At 55.2% G+C, this 21,842-nt stretch overlaps 1 protein-coding gene across 2 annotated transcripts; it reads left to right on the forward strand.

The window, feature by feature from the left end:
• The first annotated feature begins 1,845 nt into the window (after window positions 1-1,845).
• INPP5K (inositol polyphosphate-5-phosphatase K) lies at window positions 1,846-20,454 on the forward strand. 2 transcript variants are annotated; one of them, XM_075561228.1, is made up of 12 exons: window positions 1,846-2,037; window positions 3,826-3,933; window positions 4,230-4,338; window positions 7,555-7,671; window positions 7,983-8,158; window positions 8,630-8,741; window positions 9,290-9,399; window positions 16,682-16,868; window positions 17,665-17,802; window positions 17,997-18,080; window positions 18,235-18,339; window positions 18,513-20,454. In XM_075561228.1, exons 1-12 carry the CDS (start codon window positions 1,985-1,987, stop codon window positions 18,570-18,572), a joined length of 1,359 nt encoding a protein of 452 aa, XP_075417343.1. In that variant the 5' UTR covers window positions 1,846-1,984; the 3' UTR covers window positions 18,573-20,454. The 2 variants fall into 2 exon arrangements, with proteins under 2 accessions (XP_075417343.1, XP_075417344.1); XM_075561229.1 differs by having other exon boundaries at window positions 2,021-2,037; window positions 4,237-4,338.
• The last annotated feature ends 1,388 nt before the right edge of the window (window positions 20,455-21,842 follow it).

Genomic DNA, 21,842 nt, shown 5'->3' on the forward strand with positions numbered 1-21,842 from the left:
AGATACGGCTTTATGCTGAGACATGCTAACTGACGTTCTGCCCAGACTGTCAGTCTTAGGGTTTGAGGATCAGCAGAGGTCTTCCTTTGGCTCTTCTTTGAGATCCATGTGTATCTCTTCAGCTCCACTGGGGGCTTCTGCTTCAGCTACCTTTTCTCTGGTCCCTCTCACCCCAGTTTAGCCTGGAATAAAAACATCTATATATGTTTCATATGAGGTCAACCTGGATCTGTGGCTCCAGCCTACATAAACATAGAGGCGGCAGGTCCCTGGTCTTCACTCCGTCCCCACAGGGCATGGTGCTGCTGGATCACAGTGTTGGCTTCTTTTACATACTCCTTTCCCTCCTCACCCCAAACCTACTAGCACTCAAAGGGGCTCACAATGAACCCTCAGCTTCAGGGTCATCCCTAAGGATGTGCCACACCCCTTTACACAAGCTGGCTCCATTAGTTATGTAGGGACAAGGCCCTGTCTGGAAGCAACAGTGCCTCTAGAGTGGTACTAGACTCTGCCTTCTCCCGAGAAAGGTTAGAGGTCGGGTCAATGTTATGGGCACATGTGTACCTTCCCAAGTTCTCTTACAGTCCCTGCTGGGACCCCTTTGACTTGTTTTGGTTGGTTCCTAGTGCTACTTCTTTTACAAAATATACTTTGTAGAACCGATTAGATTACCTTGTTTATTTAATGTGAGTTTGTGCCTTTCTGTCTCAATCTTCCAATACAGGTATATTGACTGGGGTGGGGAGGGGAAGCAGTCTAATAAAATTCTAGACAGCTCTGTGGAGTCCAGCTTATTGGTGATGTCCTGTCCATTTTGAAACTTGAATAATCTAAAACTCTTGCTGATGACCCCACTGAGCTGGAGCAGCATTAGGGGAAATTCTAAGGTGTGTACAGGGAAATTTCTGTGAAATGCACAAATACTTCATATCTGCTCTGCGGGCAGCATTTCCTTTTTGGTTTCTCTCATCTATCCCTCTGCTAAGCAAAGCATTCGCGTTCTTAGCCTGGCTTCTGAGGTCTGCCCCTCCTGAGGCTTGCTTGCTGTGTGTGTGTGTGTGTGTGTGTGTGTGTGTGTGTGTGTGTGTGTGTGTGCGCGTGTGTGTGCGCGCGCGCGTGTAAAACCCCTCTGGGGGTGTGTGTGTTTTCTGGGGAGGGTCACATAAGTTTTCATCACATGCTGAGAGAAAAACCCCTCCGCCAAATAAAGGGTAAGAACCGGTGATTTGAAGGAACTCCGAGCTCTTTAGCAGAATAAACTCATCATTTCATATATCTGGTCAGAAGCACGGACTTGTTTTTCATTCTTTAATGGTTACTTTTTAAGAGTCCAGGTATCTAAAAATGCCCCGTGTGCACTAAGCAATCCACAGTTTTAAAAGTGAATCTAAATGTGCGTCTAGGGAAGCATTAGAGAAAAAAGCCCTTCATAAATGGTCTTTGGGAGGTTGCCTTTGGTTGCGGGGAAAGGTGGGTTGCGGGTAAAACCAGGTGGACTCCCTATCACCTCTCATCGCTTGCGGGGCGAGGGGAACTGGAGGAAAGGCAGCGACCCCAGACGCGGCATTAGCGACACGAGGCGAGCCGCGTCGGGGGCTCCCGCGGGCAGAGGCGGCCCGCCCCGCGCACGGCGTCCTGGGAGCGACAGGCTGCGGGCAGAGGCGCCCGGCGCGGCAGTGTGGACTCGCCGTGCTGCCGAGGGACACGCCCCTCGCCCGTCCCATGATCCCCTGCGTCCTCGCTCCGGCCTTTCTCTGTTGGCGCTGGCCGGGAGGCCACGCCCCTCGCTGAAGCGCGCCATTCAGAGCGCTCGCTGCGCCCCGAACCCGCCTCTTACGGAAGCCGAAGCGGAGGTTCTGAATCCGGAAGAAAAACACCCTGTGGGAGTGAGTTCTCCGGGGTCTGACACCCCACAGGCGGATCGTGCCGGGGCGGCGAGAGTCGGAGAGACAGCAGCCCGCCGCGCCGCAGTGTGTGGACCATGGCGGCCGTGGGCCTGCGGAAACCGAGCGAGCAGAGCGGCAGGAGTCTCAGGTGAGGAAGATGTCTGGGCGGCATCACTCCCCGCAGCCCAGTCGGGGCTGTGGATGTGGGGGCGGACCGAGAGAGAAGGGGCCGGGCCTACTGGTCGTCTCCGGCTCAGAGGCCGCCTGACCCGTGGGTACTTTAACCACCAACCGCGCTTCTGATGTGCCCGCCACCCGTCCGGGCCGTTGTCGGGCGGGCCGTGTTAAACCCGAGGCGCGCGCCCTCTCTAAACAATAGCACCTGAGTCCATTCTCGTCGAGGCGACCCAAGTGGCCCCGGGGAGGCAGCCGCCTCGGGCGGTTTGAAGTTAGAAAACCGTTAGACATTTTCCTTTCCCCTACAGAAGAGGAGAAAGCTTGCTCCAACTTGGGATCAGCGCGCACATCACGGGGTCCGTCTAATCGCTGGAGACCTCCTGAAATCCGAAATCCGCCTGGTCCCATGAATGCTCCTTACCAAGGATCAACTCTAATCGTTAACTTGGTCCCAGTCACAATGCAAGGATTTTCCAGCTTTGCTGCTAAATCGTTAGACCTGATTGTTGGTAGCGGGAAATCCCAAGCTTAGCTCTTGTTCCACTTAGCGCAAGATCCTGGTGAATAAAGAAGCCTTTGAATTAAGTGCTTCCTGTTATCCTCTGCTGGACAGCAGGGGGAGATCATAAACAAATTTGGGCCCCAGCTGAGCGCCTGGGAAGGTAGCTTGTGGGGAGAGGGGGGCTTGAGGAGATTGTATTCATAGAGGGCAGGAATTGCTTTAAGCCCCTTAGGGATTTCTTCACGTGTGGCATTTTAGAACAAGAACCTTCAAGAACAGAGTGCTGTGGAATGGTGGAGAAATGTTACCGCCTGCTCTTTTCCTCCCACCTGCCCCAGGTCCCATTCAGGGTCATCTATCAAAAGGGTAGTCACTCTAGAACTCATGTAAGACTTCGTACCATTTATTCGTGTCCCAATCAGGGATTTTTGGGGGGTTTTGTGAGAGCCCAGTTTGAGAGTTGGCCAAGCCTCCCTTCACCTTGAGGCTCCACTGGGATTTAGTGTTTCTCAAAGCTCCTACCTTGGTGCTGTTGCGTCCCCAGGTTTTGCATGAAGTTGGGGTGGAGAGTGTTACCCAGATGATGACTTTCCCAAAGGAGGACAGCCGTCGGACAGATGTGAGGAAACCTGTTAGGTAGAACGTTTTGGGGCCACGCAGAGCTTGACAGAATTCAAGACACTGCTGGAAAGCAGTAAACAAGGGAATGTAGTATTATTGCTGTGCTTTTTGTAAGTTGTCCCCATCGTAGTAGTGATGAGACCTCTTGCCAGGTGGCAACTGAGGCTGCAGGGTCTCCCTGGTAGTTTCAGGAATCCTTGGGGGGAGAAAGTGAGGGCAGGGACGTTGCTGACGTCAGGGTGGCCAGAGGAGCTGATGGAATCAGTAGATTCCTGACTGTCCACCCCACCTCTATTTCCCAGTGCCTGACCCAGAAACCTTCGGCGCCATTTGGCAGCTTTATTAGCAGTGCAAGCTTCACCGGTGCTGCTAAGTGTGAGCAGCTGTGGGCCTGTGTGGAGGAGCCATCCAGATTGAGGATGTCTGGGCTCGGGGGACAATGGTGAAAACATGGAGGGGTTGTTGTCCGCGGGCCTGATACCTCCTTTGAGATACAGGCTCTCCTGTGCCTCATTATGACTCAGTAGATTGTGGTACAGCCATTAGCAGGCTTAGACCCGCTTGAGTGTTTATCACCTGGGCAAGGTCTTGCCCACTTTTTTCCATGACCGACCGACCTCTGCGTCCCCTCCACAGGATACATGTTGTGACATGGAACGTGGCTTCTGCAGCTCCCCCTCTAGACCTCAATGACCTGCTTCAGTTGAACAACCAGAACCTGAATCTGGACATATATATCATTGGGTAGGTGTCTGTAGAACCCCTTCACCCATTTCTAGATCTGAAGTCAGGTGAGCCCGACTGGCCCCATGCTGTGTCTCTGGGGAGCCGCTGTCACCTGTCCTCCCATACTCTGGAGTCAAAGGCTTTCAGCCTGCCTCAGATCTGGTCCGGTGCCCCTTTGTCCTGGGTCGGCAGTGACCAGGGGATGGAGACCCGCAGCTCTGGGAGAGGGAGCCCATGGTAAAGGAGGGCAGGGTATGTGTGGCAGAGACAGGAGCCTCCAAGCCTGGGGAAGAGCCTCTGACCTGGGCGGTTAGTCTGCAGGAAATGAACTGCGGGATCATCAGCCTTCTTTCGGATATGGCCTTCGAAGACCCATGGAGCAGTTTCTTCATGGACGTGCTGTCCCCTCTGAGCTTCATGAAGGTAACTCACAAGTTCATGTGCGATGGAGAGATGTGTCCCACCGCTTGTCTCTGATACCCGCCTCCCCCCCCCCAGGCCTTTGGCCTCCCGTGTTCCTCTGACTCCCCTTACTGAAAGGCTTGCCATGCAGTTGCACCAGGCTCCAGGGAGCCGGAGCTAAGTGGGCCTCAAGAGGCTCACTTAGCATCTTGATATTTTTCAGGTTGGGAGAATTCCTGGGAGAGGTACAGCATGGCTTGTGGCCTCACCGCTCGCCTCCAGGCACTGCATGCATGCCACCCGCAGTCTCCATGTGTGAACATCCTGGCTGCTATTTGTCAAATGCTTACTTAGTGTTCAGCATTATAAGTAAGCTCTTTGCAGCCATTATTTTAAAATCTTACCAACCCTCCAGAAATTGGAATCTTTAACGGGTAAAATCATGGCTCTAAGGTGGCACGCCCAAAGTCAAGGTATCTGGGATTTGAATCCAAATCTTTGAGACTGCATAGCCCCTGTTTTTAATCGCTTTAAGGCTAGTGTTCACTATTAATTTCCCAGGGACCCACAGTTAGGGGAAGGGAGATGGGGAGGGTGGCTTCTCAGGCTAAGGGACCAGTGCACTTCTGGGAAACTTGAGACCCGTGTTTCCCAAAATGGGTGATACCGCCCCCTGGGGGGCGCTGGAGTGATTCAAGGGGGCTGCAAAAACAGGTCTCTACACTTGATCCTAGACTGTGGGCTATAGTACCAAGAACAACTCCTGCCATCGAGTCAGCGCCAGCTCATGGCACCCTATAGAGCAGGGAAGACCTGGGCCTGTGGGCTTCAGAGACTAGAACTCTTTACAGGAGTAGAAAGCCTCATCTTACCCCCACTGGTGATTTTTAATTGCTGACCTTGGGGTTAGCAGCCACTATGTGTCACCAAAGTCTGGCACAAAAGTTCAATTGCCAGGGATATGCAGATTTTTTTTTTTTTCTGAAAGGGGCCGGATGGGTGGCGTAAGTTTGGGAAGCTGTTAGATAGGGAGGCTCTAGGTTGGTGGTTTCTCACTTTGTGTCTGCCCTGCACACAGAGGGGTGAAATGCTTTCCCATTCAGTGCCCCAAAGAAGATGCTTCTTGGAAACACCAGAATTCCCTCTGCTCCCCTCCCTAGGTGGACTGCTTCTGGCCCACTGGGGGAAACCCATTACCCTGGTCTGCCTGAGCATAGAGCTGGGAGGAGGCCAAGTGCCCGCTGCTGAGCCCTCACTTCCTCCAAAACAAACTCAGAGGCCCCTTCCTGTGGACTTCAAGCTAGATAGCGCCTCTGCAGAGGACAGAGCCTCCCTCTCTCACCACCTTCCCCCCTCTCGGGGCTGCAGGGCTCCCTGTACGCTGGCTGGCTGGCAGCAGATTGGTGGAAGGAACCGAGCCAAGGAAATTAGCTCAGCTGTGACAGAGACACAACCCATTCCACCCATGCAGCCTCCCAAGTTTGGCAACCAGCCTCAGGTCCTGGAACCCAAAGCGGATGCCCCTCCTTCAGCTAGCCAAGAATTGGGGTGAACAAGCAAGCCCTGTTTGCAGCCTGTTCTTTGGGTGGGGATTAGCCAGCCATAGGGTGAGGAGCTTGAGGCTGGCCCCATTGCCTGCTCCCATTCCTGGCCACCTCCCTCTGGTCCCTTCCTTAGCTCCTCCTCCCCTGTTTCCTTTTAACGGAACTTCTGCTAGAGTTGCCTGCCTTCTCCAGAGCCCCACCCTTTCTCCCAGTCTGCTCTTGCCCTGTCCCTAACCTCATCCTCCAACATCCATCCCTGCACCTTCACATGATGATGGACTGGCACTTTGTTGGTGGAGTTCAGTCGCCCAGCTCTACTCTGTGGGCTAGGATTCAGCTGCAAGCTCTTTCTGCATCCAGATCACCTCCCTAGTTCTGATCCTGGCCCTGGACTCGGTCCCTTCCACTTCCCTTGTCACAGAAGACTGAGAAGGATGGGGAAAGACAGGAAGATGGGTTGGGGACACATGTTCTAGTAACCTCATTCAACCATGCATTCTACCGCCCCCTAGATTTGGGGTTCCCCCTGTGTTGACTCCTCCACCGTGCCAGGACTCCCTGGCCTGTGGGATCATGTTTCATAATTCCTGGAAGGCCCCAGTACATGCTCCCCACCCGGGGATTTCCTCCTTGGCCTCTGCACCTCCTGCTCCGGAAACAGCTACTCAAGCCGTGGGTGTGGACAGTCTGAACCTAAGAGAGGGCTGATGGCCCTCCCCTGCCCCCCCTATGGTCTCCGCTGTGGGAATGTGGGCTCCCCTAGTCCTCGGGTGCCACTTCCCAGGTCATCCTACCAGCTCCCCGAGCCTCAGTTCCCTCATATGTACAAAAGGAGGGGGGTCCCACAGGGTTGGCGTCAGAAATGAAACAAGGTCCTGTGTCAAGCACTCCGGGAGCTACTAGCCATCCTCCCCCGCCCCCCACCTGCGTGCATGCCCCTGCCTGCGCCCTGCCTTCCTAGACAGCCCACTGCCCACAGCCTACAGGCATTTTACAGGGAGAGGGGCTGTCTCTGTGGAAAAGTGTCCAAGTATTGAGTGTTCTGTTGGGTGGATTGCTACATACATAGACACCCATGTCACCACCAGCCAAATCAAGATACAGAAGGTGTCCAGCACCCAACAGGTTCCCCGATGTGCCTCCCTTTGAAGACTCCTGAAACTGAGAAACCGTCGCCATCCTCAGATGTCCATGCATTCGAGCCACTTCTGTTTATCCCTGAGGAATAGGCTCCACATCAAAAGCTAAGGCAGAGCCAGGATTTGAACCCCACCCTGTTGTCAGCCTCCACAGCCTCCTTAGCACTCTCCTGAATAGCTACGTGTCTCCCCGAGGCCCTGCTGGCATGGGTGGCAGCCCAAAGGACCCAGAGGTGTTCTGAGGGCAGAAGTGAGAGGCACAGGAGACCTGCCTGGGGTGGGGACTGAGGACTAACGCCCTCCCAATGGCAGAGGTCCTGGTCCTCTCTCCCCTCCATCCCAGGCCCAAGAGCCCAAACTGAAACCTTTCCATTCCCAGAATGCATCATCATCTGACGGCCGAGGGAAGGCGTGAGTGCCGAGGTTCCCACTGGGATCCCATAGACCCTGGGGCCGGGCACCGTGTGTATGCCTCGGGCTCTACTGGCACCCCAGCACAGGGCCACGCTGAGCCTGTGCAACCCCACGAATGGCATCGCCTTGTTCCCCTGCAGGTCTCCTGTGTCCGCATGCAGGGGCTCCTCTTACTGATCTTTGCCAAGCACCAGCATGTACCCTTCATCCAGATCCTCTCTACCAAGTCCACACCCACGGGCCTCTTCGGGTACTGGGTAAGGACCGAGCTGTTTTCTGAGTCTCAAGCGGGGAAGGTTGCCTGTCCCTGGGCTGGGAGGGTGGGTGCTTTCAAGTCAGGGAGTGCCCTACAAACTCTTCTTGCCTCAGAGGGGCAAGACTGACAGCCTGAGCCCCCCAGCTGGGTGGAGGCCTCTGGCCCTGGGTTCAGGGTGGAGACAGGAAGTGGCGTGACCTGTCCCAAGAGGGTCAGGGGAGGTGAGAGCATCCCCATTTAGACCGAGGACAGGGAAGAGAGATGTGTCCAGCCCACACAGTTCTGCCCCCTTCTGCCCACCGGCCCTGGCAGGGAAACAAGGGGGGCGTCAACATCTGCCTGAAGCTTTATGGCTATTATATCAGCATCATCAACTGTCACCTGCCCCCCCACCTGACCAACAACGACCAGCGGCTGGAGCACTTTGACCGGATCCTGGAGATGCAGACTTTTGAGGGACTAGATATCCCCAACATCCTGGACCACGAGTGAGCATGGCACCGTGAGCACCCCGACGCCAGCCCAGACTAACAGCCTCTTCCCAGCCATGGGCCCCACACAGCGTGAGCCTGTGCTGGGTCCGCCACCTCCTCCCAGCCCCTTCCAGTGCCCCATCAGCCCTGCCTGTTAGAGCTCTGGGGCCCGCCCTCCTTCCTGCCCCCCTGCCCTGGTGAGATGTCATTGGTGCTTCTGAACATCCCGGGTCAAGGTCCTTGTGGCTCAGCCTTTCTTGGTGGCCCACTGAGGTTGAGGAAGGGAGAACTACAGCTCGCTGCACATTTGCCACCTGCCTCTCTGGCGGGTCTGTTTGACCTGCATGGTGATGTAGGAGCCAGGCCAGTTGTCTCCTACATCTGGCTTCTTCCCTGCCCCTGGGCTGAGCAGAGCTGCATCCCCATTGCTTCTCCCTTCTCTGACTTCATCCCAAACCCTCAGGCGGCCCTCCTTTCTTTCTGAAGCCTCATTCTCTGGTTCGGAGACATGAACTTCCGAATCGAGGACTTTGGCTTGCACTTTGTCCGGGAATCCGTCAAACACCAGAGCTACAGCCAGCTGTGGGAGAAGGATCAGGTATGGGGTGGGGGAGGGTCCCCAGGGGTGGCCTGCCAGGATAGTGGGGAGAGCGGCTCTTCAGCTGGAGGAGCCGTGTGCAGCTGTTAGGTGTGTATAGGAGGAGGGCCCGTGGCCCACCAGAGCACCGTAGCACCATCCGCCCTGCAAGCAGCAGCGGCCAGGTCTTGAGCTGTTGGAAGACCCACCTCGCCTGTTGTTTGTCCATCCTCAGGCCTACTCGCCTCCTTGAGGACAAGATACCACCCCTCTGGGGGTCCTCAGCTCCCTCAACTCACTGTCCCTCTGACCTGTGTGTGCTCCTGGGTCCCAGAGAGATGCAGCTCAACCCTGGTCCCTGTAGTTCAGGATAGGAAACAGCAGGCCGCTGCCTCCCTGGGCCTGGGGGGTACTATTTTGAAAAGCATTCAGCTGTAGGACGTGGCGGCCGAGGCCGCATGAGCCGGGTGCTGAGGGAGTGACCGGCATTGCTTGACTCTTGCCTGACTCCTGACGGCACGTGCGACCTGCTGATGCTGCGGAGACGGTGACAGTGCTTCCCTCTACAGCTCAGCATTGCCAAGAAGCACGACCCCCTGCTCCGAGAGTTCCACGAGGGGCCCCTGCTCTTCCCACCCACCTACAAATTCGATCGGCACTCCAACAACTATGACACCAGGTGAGGGGGCCTATCTGGGATGAGCAGAGACAGGTCTGTCCTGGCTGCAATGGGCGCTGTCTGAGAAAGTCTGAGGAAAGCAGGATTAGATCCGGCCGTCGCCTCTCTGGGATGGGCCCCCTCCCCTCATAAGATGCTGGCCATGGGGGCTAGTTCCAGACCGAGGGCAGAGAAAGTAGGAGGGTAGGTGGGGGGTGGGCTGGCCTTTCCACATCCTGAGAACCTGGACACAGGCAGAAATCTCAGCTATGCGAGCTAATGATCTCAGTCACATTGACCCATCAAGGGGTCAGGAACGGTGTGAGAAGATGGAGGGAGTATTGGGTGATGACCTTGGACTCGGTGGGGGGTAACAGAAAGACAGTATCTGGTAGACAGCAGCATAGCTCTGTGCTTCATGAGCTGTATGATTGGGCAGGTAGGGAAGCCTCAGTTTGGGCATCTGTAAAATGGGGAGGCTAACTACCCACCTCATGGAGGAGACGATTGGATGGGACATGCACATGCCCAGTGCCTGGCCACAGTCAGCAATTTTTTGTAACTGCTCTTGTTATTTTTATTTACTTAAACAGTTTCATTGACGTCTAACTCATGTATCTCATGATTAATTCAATAGTTCGATCCCCTAAAGAAGAGTTGTATAGTCATCACCACGATCAATGCTTTTGTGCTTCTTGGATTCGTGTCTTTAGATAGTAATTTTACTGACAGCCTTTCTAAGAACTAGCACCGTTGCTTAGGCAAGGGGACAAAAGCAACTTTGGCTACAGGTCCCTCCCTGACGCCATTTAAGGCCAGCACCATAATTTCTGGGGGAAAAGGCTTCCTCCTCCCCTGTCTAATGGCAGGCAACCCTCTTGGCTCCTCCCAGCAGGACTGGCTTCTGAAGGCAGCCCGGCCTCTGGCATTTAGAGGACGGGTAGACAAGCCCACATCCGGGTCAGACCAGAAAGAGAAGTAGTAAGTCCCGCAGGCCCAGGGGTGGAAGTGGCATGGCCGACAGGGCTCAGCCAGGAAGGAGAAATGGTTGACGCGGTTCAGGAGTGAGGAGCAAGATGGGACAGGGTCCTGGCCAGGGCAGTCCACACTGGGCAGGACCCAGCCTGGTCGCCAGAGCAGACAGGAAGGGGTGGGGGGGGAGGGGGGAGGGCAGGCTGGCTGGCCTGCTGTCCCAGGTCTACAGCTCCAGGGAGACTACCAGTCTCCCCAACAAACATTGGAAATGGGAGACCCTGGGGGCACAAGTCAACTTCCTTTGCATTAGGAAGAAAGCTGACGACTGGCTATGTGGCCAGGTGTCCCTCTGCCCTGGAATATGATAGAGTCATCACAGAGACTGGACAGTGGGTGTAGACAGCTGGGCCCGGGCAGAGGTTGGCAGAGGCTGACAGTGGGTAGAGAGGCTGAGAGGCGACAGGAATTTCCCAGGTGGCTTAGCCAGGGAGCAGCTGTGCAATGCCGGGCTCCCAGCTGCTCCTCCAGGCTCTGTGGCCCACAGCCAGGCCCAAGTACACGGGAACCCCCAAAGCTGGGCCCCAAACAGCAACTAGAGCAGTGGTTCTCAACCTGTGGGTCTCAACCTTCTGGGGGTGGGGGGTCGAATGACCCTTTCACAGAGGTCACCCAATTCATAATAGTAGCAAAATTAGTTATGAAGTAGCAACAAAAATAATTTTATGGTTGGGGTCACCACAACATGAGGAACTGTGGTAAAGGATGGCTGCTCTAGAGAAAGCTCGTTGTGGCTGCCTGTAGTGAGCACGTGCCATATGCCGGGCATGACTGCATTCACACCAGGGCCCGTTTGGTGAGCACTGAACTGACTTCTCAGAAAGGAGGAAAGCCAATCTCAGAGGCTGTCCACTGCAGGTAGTGACAGAATGGCTGACTGACGCAGCAAATATTTGTGCTCGGGTCTGTGTGAACCTGTCGCGGAGCTTCCTCTGGTAAAGGTTCCGTCTTGGGGACACACTCTGCTCTGTAGCGTCGCTGTCGCTGTGAGTTGGAACCTACTCGATGGCAGTGAGTTTGGTTTGGGGGCTCCTTGCCCTGAGCCCAGCAATGAAGGGATGTGTAGGCAGGAGGAGGGGACCCCAGGAGGGAAGCTTCAAAACAAGCATTCTGGTCCTGAGCCAGGGTCCCCAGGCAGCTGGGCGTTCCTCCAGTGGGCTGGGCCTGAACCCTCCGAAGGGGACAGAGACAGGCCTGTCTGGGCCGTCACTCCATCCTTGAAGCCCCAGCTCAGACACCCTCTCTGCTGGGAAGCCTCACTTCCCTGATCTCACAAGGCAGGCCTCGATCACTGTGTCTTGCTGGCTCTGAATGCCAGCCGGCAGCTCAGATGCCCCCGGTCTGGGGCTCAGTGCCTGGCACATGTGAGAAGCAGGGATATTTAAGGAGCTGCCAGCCAGTCCAGTAAAGGGACCCACCCATGGCAAGAGATCCAAATAAACACTCCCCAGCCCAGGAATCAGCCTGTGGAAGGTTCCCGGAACTCTGCTTGGAAATAGTGAGGGAGGTTGGAGCAAGTGAAAAGCTAGCAGGCCAGGTGGCGATCAGAGTTGCTGTCAGGGGCAGATGTTGAAAGAGGCAGAGGGTTCACAGGTGTCCCTCAGCCAGCAGCACTGATGGAAGTACCTGGAAGATGCAACGAGCCTGGCCCAGCTGCGCCAGTTGAGGGCTCATTGTGTGCAGGACCCGGCAGTGGCAGCCAGTGCACCGCTCAGCTCAGCCACAGCAGTGTCCTCAAGCCAAGATGTAATGGGAGCCGGGATCAGCTCTGTTACAGGACAGGTGAAAGGGCTGCAGGCGGGAAATCCTGCGCACGCCCGGGATTGGCAGGAGGGTTGCCTTACAGCCGGACTTAATCTCTTTACTTGGCGTTGAGCACAGGAGGGTTGTTAGGATCAAGCTAGTCAAGACTTAGGTCCCATCCGGGCCCTAGAAGCTTGAAGAACCCAACAGATGACCCATGGCCCAGAAACCATCTACAAGTTGCTCTAAAGGCTCTCAGACTCTGCAGTCTCTACCCTGGGCGCAGGAGCTTAGTTCTATGTTCTAAACTCCTGCATTTGACTCCTAGGGACCCTACTTAGTTGTGATGTTCTCCAAGTTGAAAGCAGACTGACTTACTGCTAGAAACCATTCTGGTCCTCAGATCCTGCCAGCCTGCTCTGGTGGTGTTCCCCCAAAGGAGCACGGCCTTCCAAGTAGACCCACCGAGGCAGGGCCCTCTGCGCCCCAGCTGCCTCCTTTCTTGGAGCCTCATCTCGGCCTGGCCTGCAGGTTTAGTCGAGCACCTCCCCTGGGGCCGAGCACACAAATGGGCTGCTGTGGAATAGACATGTTTAACATGTGCACACTTATTTTGCTTAATTGTTTCTTGTCTTATGAGGGGGGTACCCTCGAAAAAAAACTGGAAACTTTTTGTCCTCAAAGTTATGTATTTCATTTTTTTTACAAAACAATCTTACCACCTCTGAAGTGCTCTCCTTTACACTGAATACATTTGTCAGATCTGCGAGTCCTTTCTTGGAAACATTTTTCAAACTCATGAGATGGTTGACGGCACCTCCCTTGTTTTTTCTTCACCTCTTCTACGTTGTCATATCGCTGTCCTTTGCTGTCCCTCTTCATTCTCAGAAACAAGTCTCACAGAGTGAGGTCAGGTGAATAAGTTGCAAGAGAGGCATGCTGGGGTGTTTTTTTGCCCAACACTGGAGCATTGAGATGGCTGCGTAAGCAGGTGTGTTGTCGGGATGACAAAACCAGCCCCCCATCTGCCACAAATCAGGACATTTTTATTACATAGTCTTTTCAGAACCTCTAAATAGAAAGCTTGATTAACAGTCTGAACTGATCGAATGCACTCCAAGTCGACATTTTCATCCATTTGAGAGGTTGATGAACTTTCAGAACAAGATTTGTCACCGATCATCAATCTACATTTTCACCTTTTTTGAAACAAGAAAACCACTCGTACACTTGAGTTTTTATCATAGTGCTGCCCTTGTAAGCTGTGTTCAACATCACGCTTTACAACATCATGCAGTATTTTTCCCAAGCAGGAAAAAAATTTTCACAGATGTCCTTGGCCATCACGAAAAACAGGTTCTAGCAAAACTGTTTTTATGATAAAATTCACTATGGCCAGAGAGAACCTCCCCAGGTGACGCCACTGGGTGCACTAACTCAGAGTGAGTTGCTCAGATGCTCACCTAGCGGAAAAAATGTGTACCGTGAAAGCTCTACCCAACTGAGCTTTTTGCTATTTCTTGTTTTGTTTTGTTTTTTTGGTACCCCCTCGTATTTGTCCCAACAGAAGCTCCTGTGGGGACCTGGTGGTGCTGTGGCTATGCCTTGGGCTACTAACCACAAGGTCAGTAGTTTGAAACCTTCCACTGCTCAAGAGCAAGACAAAACTCTCTACTCTTGTAATGACTTACAGTCTTGGAAACTCACAGGGCAGTTCTACCCTGTCCTGTAAGGTCGCTATGAGTTAGAATCAACCGACTAGCTGTGAGAATTTTTTTGGAAGTTCCTTGTGCATCTTGATTACCTTATCCTCAGTTCCCCAGTACATCATACAAACAAACCCAACCCAAATCCACTGCCATGAGTTGATTCCAACTCACGGTGACCCTCTAGCCCAGAATAGAACATGCTCCCTCCAGATCCTGAGGCTGTGAATCTTACAGAGCAGATTGCCACCCCTTTCTCCCTTGGAACAGCTGTTGGAAGGCCCGGGCATGACGATCCTGAGTGTGGGTTCTTTAACCGTGACCGCAAAGTCAGGAAAGAGAATGGCTTGGGTTGCTCCTTCCCCTGTGTAGGCCCTGAGCGTCCAAGGTGGATTCTGGAACACAGTGACTTGTCACCTCGGGGGTGGACTCTGAAGAGGATGCAGAACTGCGTGAGCGTCGGGGAACCACCAAGGTGCTCAGCTGCTGAGTAGTTTAGCCAGTGTTACTTTTCCTGGCCACAACCCTGATGCACTTTAATGTATTTAATCCTCATAGCTGCTCTTTGAAGCAAGCATTGTCATCAGCCCCATCGGATAGTGAATGAATTGAGAGTTGGCCAGGTGAAGTCACTTGCCCAGGGACTGGATTCTCAAACTGGGCTGTGACACCAGAGGTCAATTTCATTGTCTCCGTGCCAGAGGACTGCACTGTATTGCTGCTGAAGTGACAAGATTGTGTTTAATAGTCTAATAAGAGCAAACAGAAGACAAAAAATAGCATTAGCGTTACCAGCATGTGAAACGGTGTTCATTAAGATCAGACAGGCACCTTTGAGTAGAGAGGTTCAGCTGATGGTTTCAGTGTCTCGGGTCTTAGGAGCAGTTTCCTGGGCACCTATCCTGGTGCTGAGGGTACAGGAGAACCCTTGGGGTCAGTGTGGCTGTCAGAGTTCACGCACCACTGGCTGAAGCAGACAGGTACAACATCCTGTCGTGAGAACTGCAGTATAAAGTGCCCTGGAGGCCAGCAGAAAGAGGAGGTCCGGGGCAGCCTCATGTCCAAGAGCAGCCTTGGCACTGGGCCTTCGTCAGTAAAGAAGGACCTTCCCAGCAGCAACGCTGCAAAAGCAAAGGTCAGGGCTTGAGAAGCGCCCCCAGAAAGGGGTGGGCCGGCCCAGGGGTCAGAGAACCAAGCACTCCAAAGATGGACACTCTGCGGGCTTTCCTTGGTTCTGCTCAGACTTCACTGTTCGGTGGTGCATTCCAGAAAGCGGAGCCTCTTGTGGATTCTTACTGTTCAGACACCCAAATAAAGATCTAACTATGGAAAAGGGGGAGCCGCTGACAGAAGAGAAATGCAGAAACAGCCACCGGCCTCCCTGTCACCCCCTTCTAGGACTCAAATGTCCCTGTAGCTGCTTGGACAGGACAGGGTCAAAGTTCAGACACTTGCCTGACTGGACACCTTCAGTTACCTAGAGGGGGAGACCACTCATGTCTTGGGCCAAGAGCAGCCTCCGCCCCGCTCCTCAGGAAAGCGGCTTGGTTGACTCTGGAGAACAAAGGGTCACGGTTGCCAGTGTCTGCCCAGTGCTTGCTTTTGACCATGCACAGTGCTGGGCATTTTATGTGCATCAGCTTCGCTGGTCACCCGGCAACCCTGAGAGGTAAAGACTGCGATTGCCTGCATGTCACACGTGGGCAAGCAGGCCTAGGAAGGATTGGCATGTGTGCGTGGTGCTTCAGCGCGCTCACCGTGTGGTGCACCGCATGCTTGGTGGGCTGGGCTGGCTCCCTCCCTCATCAGCCGTGTGCCTTTGGGAAGGTACCTTTTCCAGGCCTCAGTTCTTCCACTGTAAAGAGGGATTGCGAATAGGGCAGGTGTGAGCTACTACTGACTCGTGGGACCCTCTCAGTAGAAGAGCTTCCTAGGGTCTCTGAGGCTGTCGTTCTTCCTGGAAGCAGCCTGCCTCATCTTCCTCCCTTGGAGCAGTTTGGTGCATTCAAACACCTGGCCTTGCAGTTAGCCCAGTCAATGCCTGGGAACACACAGCACCGTCAGGGCTGTCTAGGTGCAAGTAATCAGAACCAAACCAAACTCGCTGGTGTCGAGTCAATTCCGACAGGACAGGGTAGAACTGCCCCTCTAGGTTTGCAAGGCTCTAGTCCTTACAGGAGCAGACGGCCTCATCTTTGTCCCACAGAGCAGCTTGTGGGTTCAAACCACCAATCTTATTCTTAGCAGCTCAGTGCTTAGCCCATTACACCTGTGCTCTTTCTGTACTAATAAACCCAAACTCGTTGACATCGACTCAGAGTGACCCTCTAGACCAGGGTAGAACTGCCTCTAGGAGTTTCTGAGACTATGACTCCAAGGGAGTAGACGCCCCATCTTTCTCCCTTGGAGCAAATGGGGGTTTCAAACTGCTGACCCTGTGCCTAGCAGCCCAACGTGGAACCATGACCCCAGTGGTATAGGTTCTAGTTGAGGTCCTACTAACCATTCAGGAAACATTTCCTTTCCTTTCCCCAAAGGCCACACCACACGCGGTCGTAGTTGCTCTAGTGCCCAGAGGTGGTCCTTGCTCTAGTGCCGCTGCAGGCAAGCAGGGAGCGGAGCCGTGGGATGGGGGCCTGTGAGCCACCGTTTGATTCGTAAAAATGTGGACTGGACCGAGGTGACACAAGGCCTTTGATTCTAACTGCACCCTCCCACCTGCTTTGGGCTCATTTCACCTGTAGCCCAGGCGACTCCTGGGGGTGCCTTCCCTGCCGTTCACATGCCGCTTCCTGCTTCTCTGTGCTCTCCCCCACCTCCAGTGAGAAAAAACGCAAGCCCGCGTGGACCGACCGCATCCTATGGAGGTTGAAGCGGCAGCCCCAGGCCAGCCTCCAGGACCCTAGCCAGCTGGCCCCTCCCTTCTCCTTGTCTCTGCGGAGCTATGTCAGCCACATGATGTACTGCATCAGCGACCACAAGCCTGTCACCGGCACCTTTGACTTGGAGGTGAACTTCCGTGCTGGGCCACCTCCTCAGACCCTATCAGCCCTGGCCTCTGGTGTCAGTTTGCCCCCCTGGAGACCTGTAGGAGGACATGACTGCCTTTCCTCCCGGGTCAGGTAGCCTGGAGCCCATGGACAGCTCTGTCTGTCAAAAGGCTGCTGAGAGCCTGGTACATAGGTTTCCATTTCCTCTCCACCCTTCCCTTGGGGCCAATGCCTTCTATTAGGGTTCAGGTACCTACTAGCGAAGCTGGACTTCCTTTTATTTGTCCTAAACGTACCTGGATTGAGTTTCCAAGGGAGCCTCCTCCCAAGGGAGCCTCCTCCATCCTCCAATCTTGTCACCTCATGGCTCAGGCTGTGTCCCCGTCCATCCAGCTGCTGGCCATCCCTTCAGCCATCCTTCCGCTGGCACATCCTCATTCTGCTGGGCTGAGCCCTTCCACATCCCTGAAGCTGCACTTGCCAGTCGCCCCCTGCACCATTGGATGTGAGCCTTTGGGTCAGGGACCCTCGGCCTGAGAGCAGCTGTCCAGCTTCACTAGCCGCCCCCACCACCTCCTCTCACTCCCTGGCGCTGGGCTCCCAGTGTAGCCACCTGGCCATTAGCCCTGGCTGGCCTGGCCATCACAACAACACTGTCCCTGTTGTTACAGCTGACCAGCCAAGGGATGATCCTTTCTAAGGCCCCTCTGCCCCCGCCATAGTGGTGTGCCATGTTCAGTGCCCCACCCCACTGGCCCTGACAGTGGAAGGGCCCATTGCATTCTCCTCACAGGGGTGTGCACCCCTCTGTGCAGATGAAGCCCTTGGTATCTGCCCCACTGATCACCCTGACACCTGAGGGCCTGTGGACCATGGAGAAGGACATGCTGGTCAGCTACTCCTTGGCCTCTGACTTCCTCAGTAGTCCCTGGGACTGGATTGGACTGTACAAGGTGAGGTGGGGGCAAGACAGGGAGGGAGTCTTTGCTGGGAGCCCACTCTCGCCTCTTCCAGAGGGCCTTGCTCATCCTGGCTCTCACATCAGTGGGAGGGGGTGACTGCAGTCCAATAGCCAGCGGTCACTCCTTCAGGCTTTCTGTAAGCTCCTGGTCCTCCCAGACCACTGACCACCCTGATCACCCCGCAGGTGGGGCTGCGCCACATCAATGACTACGTTACCTATGTCTGGGTCCGGGACAACCAGGTCTCCATCAGCGATGGGCTGAACCAGGTACCTGCCCCTCCTGAGCCCGTGTCCCATAGCCCCAGCTGCAACCCTTCTGGACTCTCCCATTAGGAACCCGGGGCTGGATAACTTGAGAGCTGGTGGAGGCCCAGGACCATGGAACTGACTCCATTCCTGACCATGTGCGTCCCCTTCCCAGGTGTACATCAACACCACCAATATCCCTGAGACTGAGGAGGAGTTTCTCCTCTGTTACTACAGCAGCAGTCTCCAGTCTGTGGTGGGGATAAGCAAGCCCTTCCAGGTAAGGGTGCCCGCCGAGGAGGGGAGGGTAAGGGCAATCACAGGGCACTTGAGCCCACAGTGGCAAAGCCCGTGCAACAGGGCACCGTGGAGCGGTGTCGGTTGGAAGTAGAAGGTAGGGTGGGAAGCCACTCTGCCTGCCCCCTTCTGCTCACCACTTGTTTCTCCCTGCAGATCTGCCCCCGCTCCTCTTTAGGGGAGGATATTCAGGGGTATGCCCATCTACAGATCTGAGCTGCGAGCGGATTGAGTCCAGGGTAGAGGCCAGGGCTGGTAGCCAGCTTGCCCTCCCCACTGCCAGGAGCACTGGGGGCTTGGCTTGCCCCCAGGCAGCAACCAGGCCCCCCCTCCATGGAGCTGCTTCCCAGCGTGGCTATCACTCGCCGGCTGCCCTCTCCAGTCACCATCTCTACAAGTGGCGGCCCAAGGACAGCCTTTTGTTGCTGAGGGGCCCAGGACACCAGCTACTGTATCTGTCAGCGGGGACAGACCACGGAACTCCAGAAAGACCTTCCAGCCTGCATCTTATTTCTCGACCCACCCCGCACCCACTTCCAGCCCTGCCCACACAGGCGTGCCAGGCATATGCCCTAGCTGGCACGGGCCTGCATTCTTGTCACGCCATCCGGGGCCTCGGGCGGCCTGGGAGGGAGATGCTCACATCTGTCCAGACTGCAGAGACGAGTTGGCACAAGCAACGTCAGCATCCAGGCATTTTGCCCTCATGGCTTGACCTCCTGAGGGATGGGCATTGCCCAGGGCTCCCCTTCTCTCAGCAGAAGCAGTATGGTACCATGGGCAGGATGAAGGGGTCCCACCACCCTCTAAGACTCCTCCCAAGGGGTTGTGGGCAAGTGACTGAGACTTCTTAAGCCGGCACAGGCTTCCCCCTCGCTCCCCTGCATGGAGTCTGACCCCCAGAATCCCAGGGCCTAGGCAGAACTGAAAAGGAGCTAGTTAGCTTCTGCTGGTAAGACCAGACCAGCCCCCTGCCACCAACCTGCTCTCTTGGGAGGATAGGCAGGCAGGTGTGGGAGGCACTGTGGCCACAGTCTTTTCCTGGGTGGTCTTTAGACAGGAGGCAGTGGGCAGAAGCTCATCTAATTGAACCTAGTGTAGGGCTGATGGGAGAGGGTCATTCTGGAAGGTCAGGCCCAGGGCCCTTCTGAGAGTATTCTCCAGATGCTGTGGACATGGCCTGTCCCCATTCCCACCACTTGCCCTAGCCAGTGGTCACTCAACAGTCTCCTGACTTCTTCAAAAGAAGACACCTCATGGAGCCTGGCACTCACCTATCCTCCAGCTGGGGGCTGAGAGCCTCCACTGCTATTCCCCACTCCACCGTGGGAGCTGTGTATCAACTGGGCCCTGGCTTCTAGTGAGGCCTAACTGGCTATTTTCTGAGTCTTGTTATATTGGGGATCATCGGACACCTGGCTTTTGACTTGTGTGTGACTCATTAATGATGGTGATCCCTGCCGATCCAAACTAGACTGCTTGGGTGTGAGGTTGGCATGTATGGCCAGGGGGGGAACGTAGCATAGGGCCACTTTTGGGTCACAGGCCCAGTTGGGACACACGTGCCACCTACACTGTTGGGTGTGTAGTTTGCTGTTGAGCTGGGGTTTGGGGAACTGAGAAGCTCAGAAAAATGATACCCACTGTACTCCCCCTGACTCACCCTTCCTCACCTTCCACCCCTCACTCCCTAGTCTCTCCAAAGGTCACCATCTTTTCTATCCCACCCCAGACTCCTTCCCTCCTGAGTTACCCCATGGTTACCTCTATCCCTGCCCCCAAAGGACACACTCCTGAGATAGCCTGAAGACCCGCACTGACTGCCTTGTTCCTTCCACAGCCATCATGGGCACTGCCACAGAGCACCCCGCATTTGGCAAATGGGGAAGCAAGTCTCAGAGAAGTGGTGTACCCTGCACACATCCCACCTTCCCCCTGAGGTACAGAGTCAGGGGTGGTTGCCCAAGCCGGAGCAGGAACGAAAGCAATTCCTGGACATGGAGGGATTTTTAGTTGTCTCATGAAAAAGAATGTACCTAGTCACAAGATGATTGTGGAAAAGACCACTGGAAAAATAAAGCTGTCTGCTCACAATGTACCCATGTACCTCCCTCCCTTGGTCAATTCTGAAGGAGCCTGCTCTGGTGACTCTAGCCCGAGGCCTGCTTCTTGGGTCTCCACAGGTTGCTCCATCTCTCCTCCCTCCTCCTGGCCAGGTCAATATGCCCACCTCCTAAGTCTTCACACACACCCCACCTTTGCCTCTGTCACCGAGGCCCGCCCCCCTGCCCTGGGAGGGGTGAGTCCAGGCGTGATTGGTGACTGAGAGGAACAGGGAGCGATCTCCCTCCTTTTGGCCCCAGTCAGGATATGGCGGCTCTGGGCCCAGCCCTGACCTCTGGGTGGAAACAGGAAATAAGTGAGACTTGGTGTGCATTGGGTCTCTGCGCTTGGCTCCGTGGCTGATAAGGGCCATTGTGTGGCCGCCTGGATGAGACTGCCCTGGATAGATGCGCTTCCTGGAGGAAGGAAGGAAGCTTTGCTGGCCTTTCCTGGGCGGGGGAAGCTTCGGGGAGGGCAGAAAAGGGTGCCTGGGGAAAGGCGCCTGCCCATAGGGCTGCTGAGGCCAGCGCAGGCCCATTGGATTCCAGCCTCCTCCCAAACCAGCCTGTCCCTCTGGAAACGTCCATATCCCCTATCCACTTCCGCCTTCTCACTTCCTATAAGGAATTGCTGGAGACCAGAGGGCTCAGACCCAGGCCAGGAAAGTGTCAACTGTGATTTAGCAACAATAAAGATAGAAAAATAGGAACATTAAAGGTGGGGCAGGGGCGGGGGGGCGGTGCTACTGAAAAGCAAGGAGCAAACAGGACAAGAGGTGGCCCATACCTAGGAAGCCCTGGACCCAACCTCCCAGGCTTTGGAAGCTCTAAGGAAACTGGAGAGGGACAGACAGACAACTTCCCAGCACTTGAAAAGCCCTCCTGACCAGCATGACCAATCCTCGTCTGGCCTGGCCCCTCATGTTTCAGGGGCTCTCCTGCTGCTGTGGGAGTCAGGCAAGTTGGGGAGACGGGCAGGGGCTTGGAGGGGTGGCTGTTCCTACAATTTGAGGGATGGTCAGTGCTTTCTGACTGACACTGAGGAGCGGATCCCAGGAAAGGCTGGGACCGGGACGCTGGGGTGGGCAAAGGCCAACTATCCTTTGACCTAGAGCTAGGGTTCTCCAGGATGGTGGCTGCATCAGCTCCCCTGGTTACCTGGGACAACAGGCATTTCCGCTACCCCTCAGCCCCTCCTCTTCCTGCCCCCAGCCTCTGGGCCAAGTGGCCTCCCAATCAGACCTGGGCCACTCCAGCTGTGTCCTGAGGCGCTGGACCAGCTACATCCCCTGGGGCTGGGGTGGAAGCTGAACTGAGTGGCCAGCCAGGAGTGAAACCGTAGATTCCTGGCTCCAGGAGCAGCTAGAGCCAGAGGGCGGCAGGC

The sequence above is a fragment of the Tenrec ecaudatus genome, chromosome 10 (genome assembly GCF_050624435.1).
Source record: "Tenrec ecaudatus isolate mTenEca1 chromosome 10, mTenEca1.hap1, whole genome shotgun sequence".
NCBI lineage: Eukaryota > Metazoa > Chordata > Mammalia > Afrosoricida > Tenrecidae > Tenrec > Tenrec ecaudatus.

Bases quoted from the DNA above. Each gene is read 5' to 3' on its own strand.
- INPP5K (XM_075561228.1), top strand. From the start codon at position 1,985: ATGGCGGCCGTGGGCCTGCGGAAACCGAGCGAGCAGAGCGGCAGGAGT. The intron at 8,159-8,629 runs GTGAGCATGGCA...TTCTTTCTGAAG, and splicing joins CCCAACATCCTGGACCACGA to CCTCATTCTCTGGTTCGGAG. The intron at 8,742-9,289 runs GTATGGGGTGGG...TTCCCTCTACAG, and splicing joins AGCTGTGGGAGAAGGATCAG to CTCAGCATTGCCAAGAAGCA.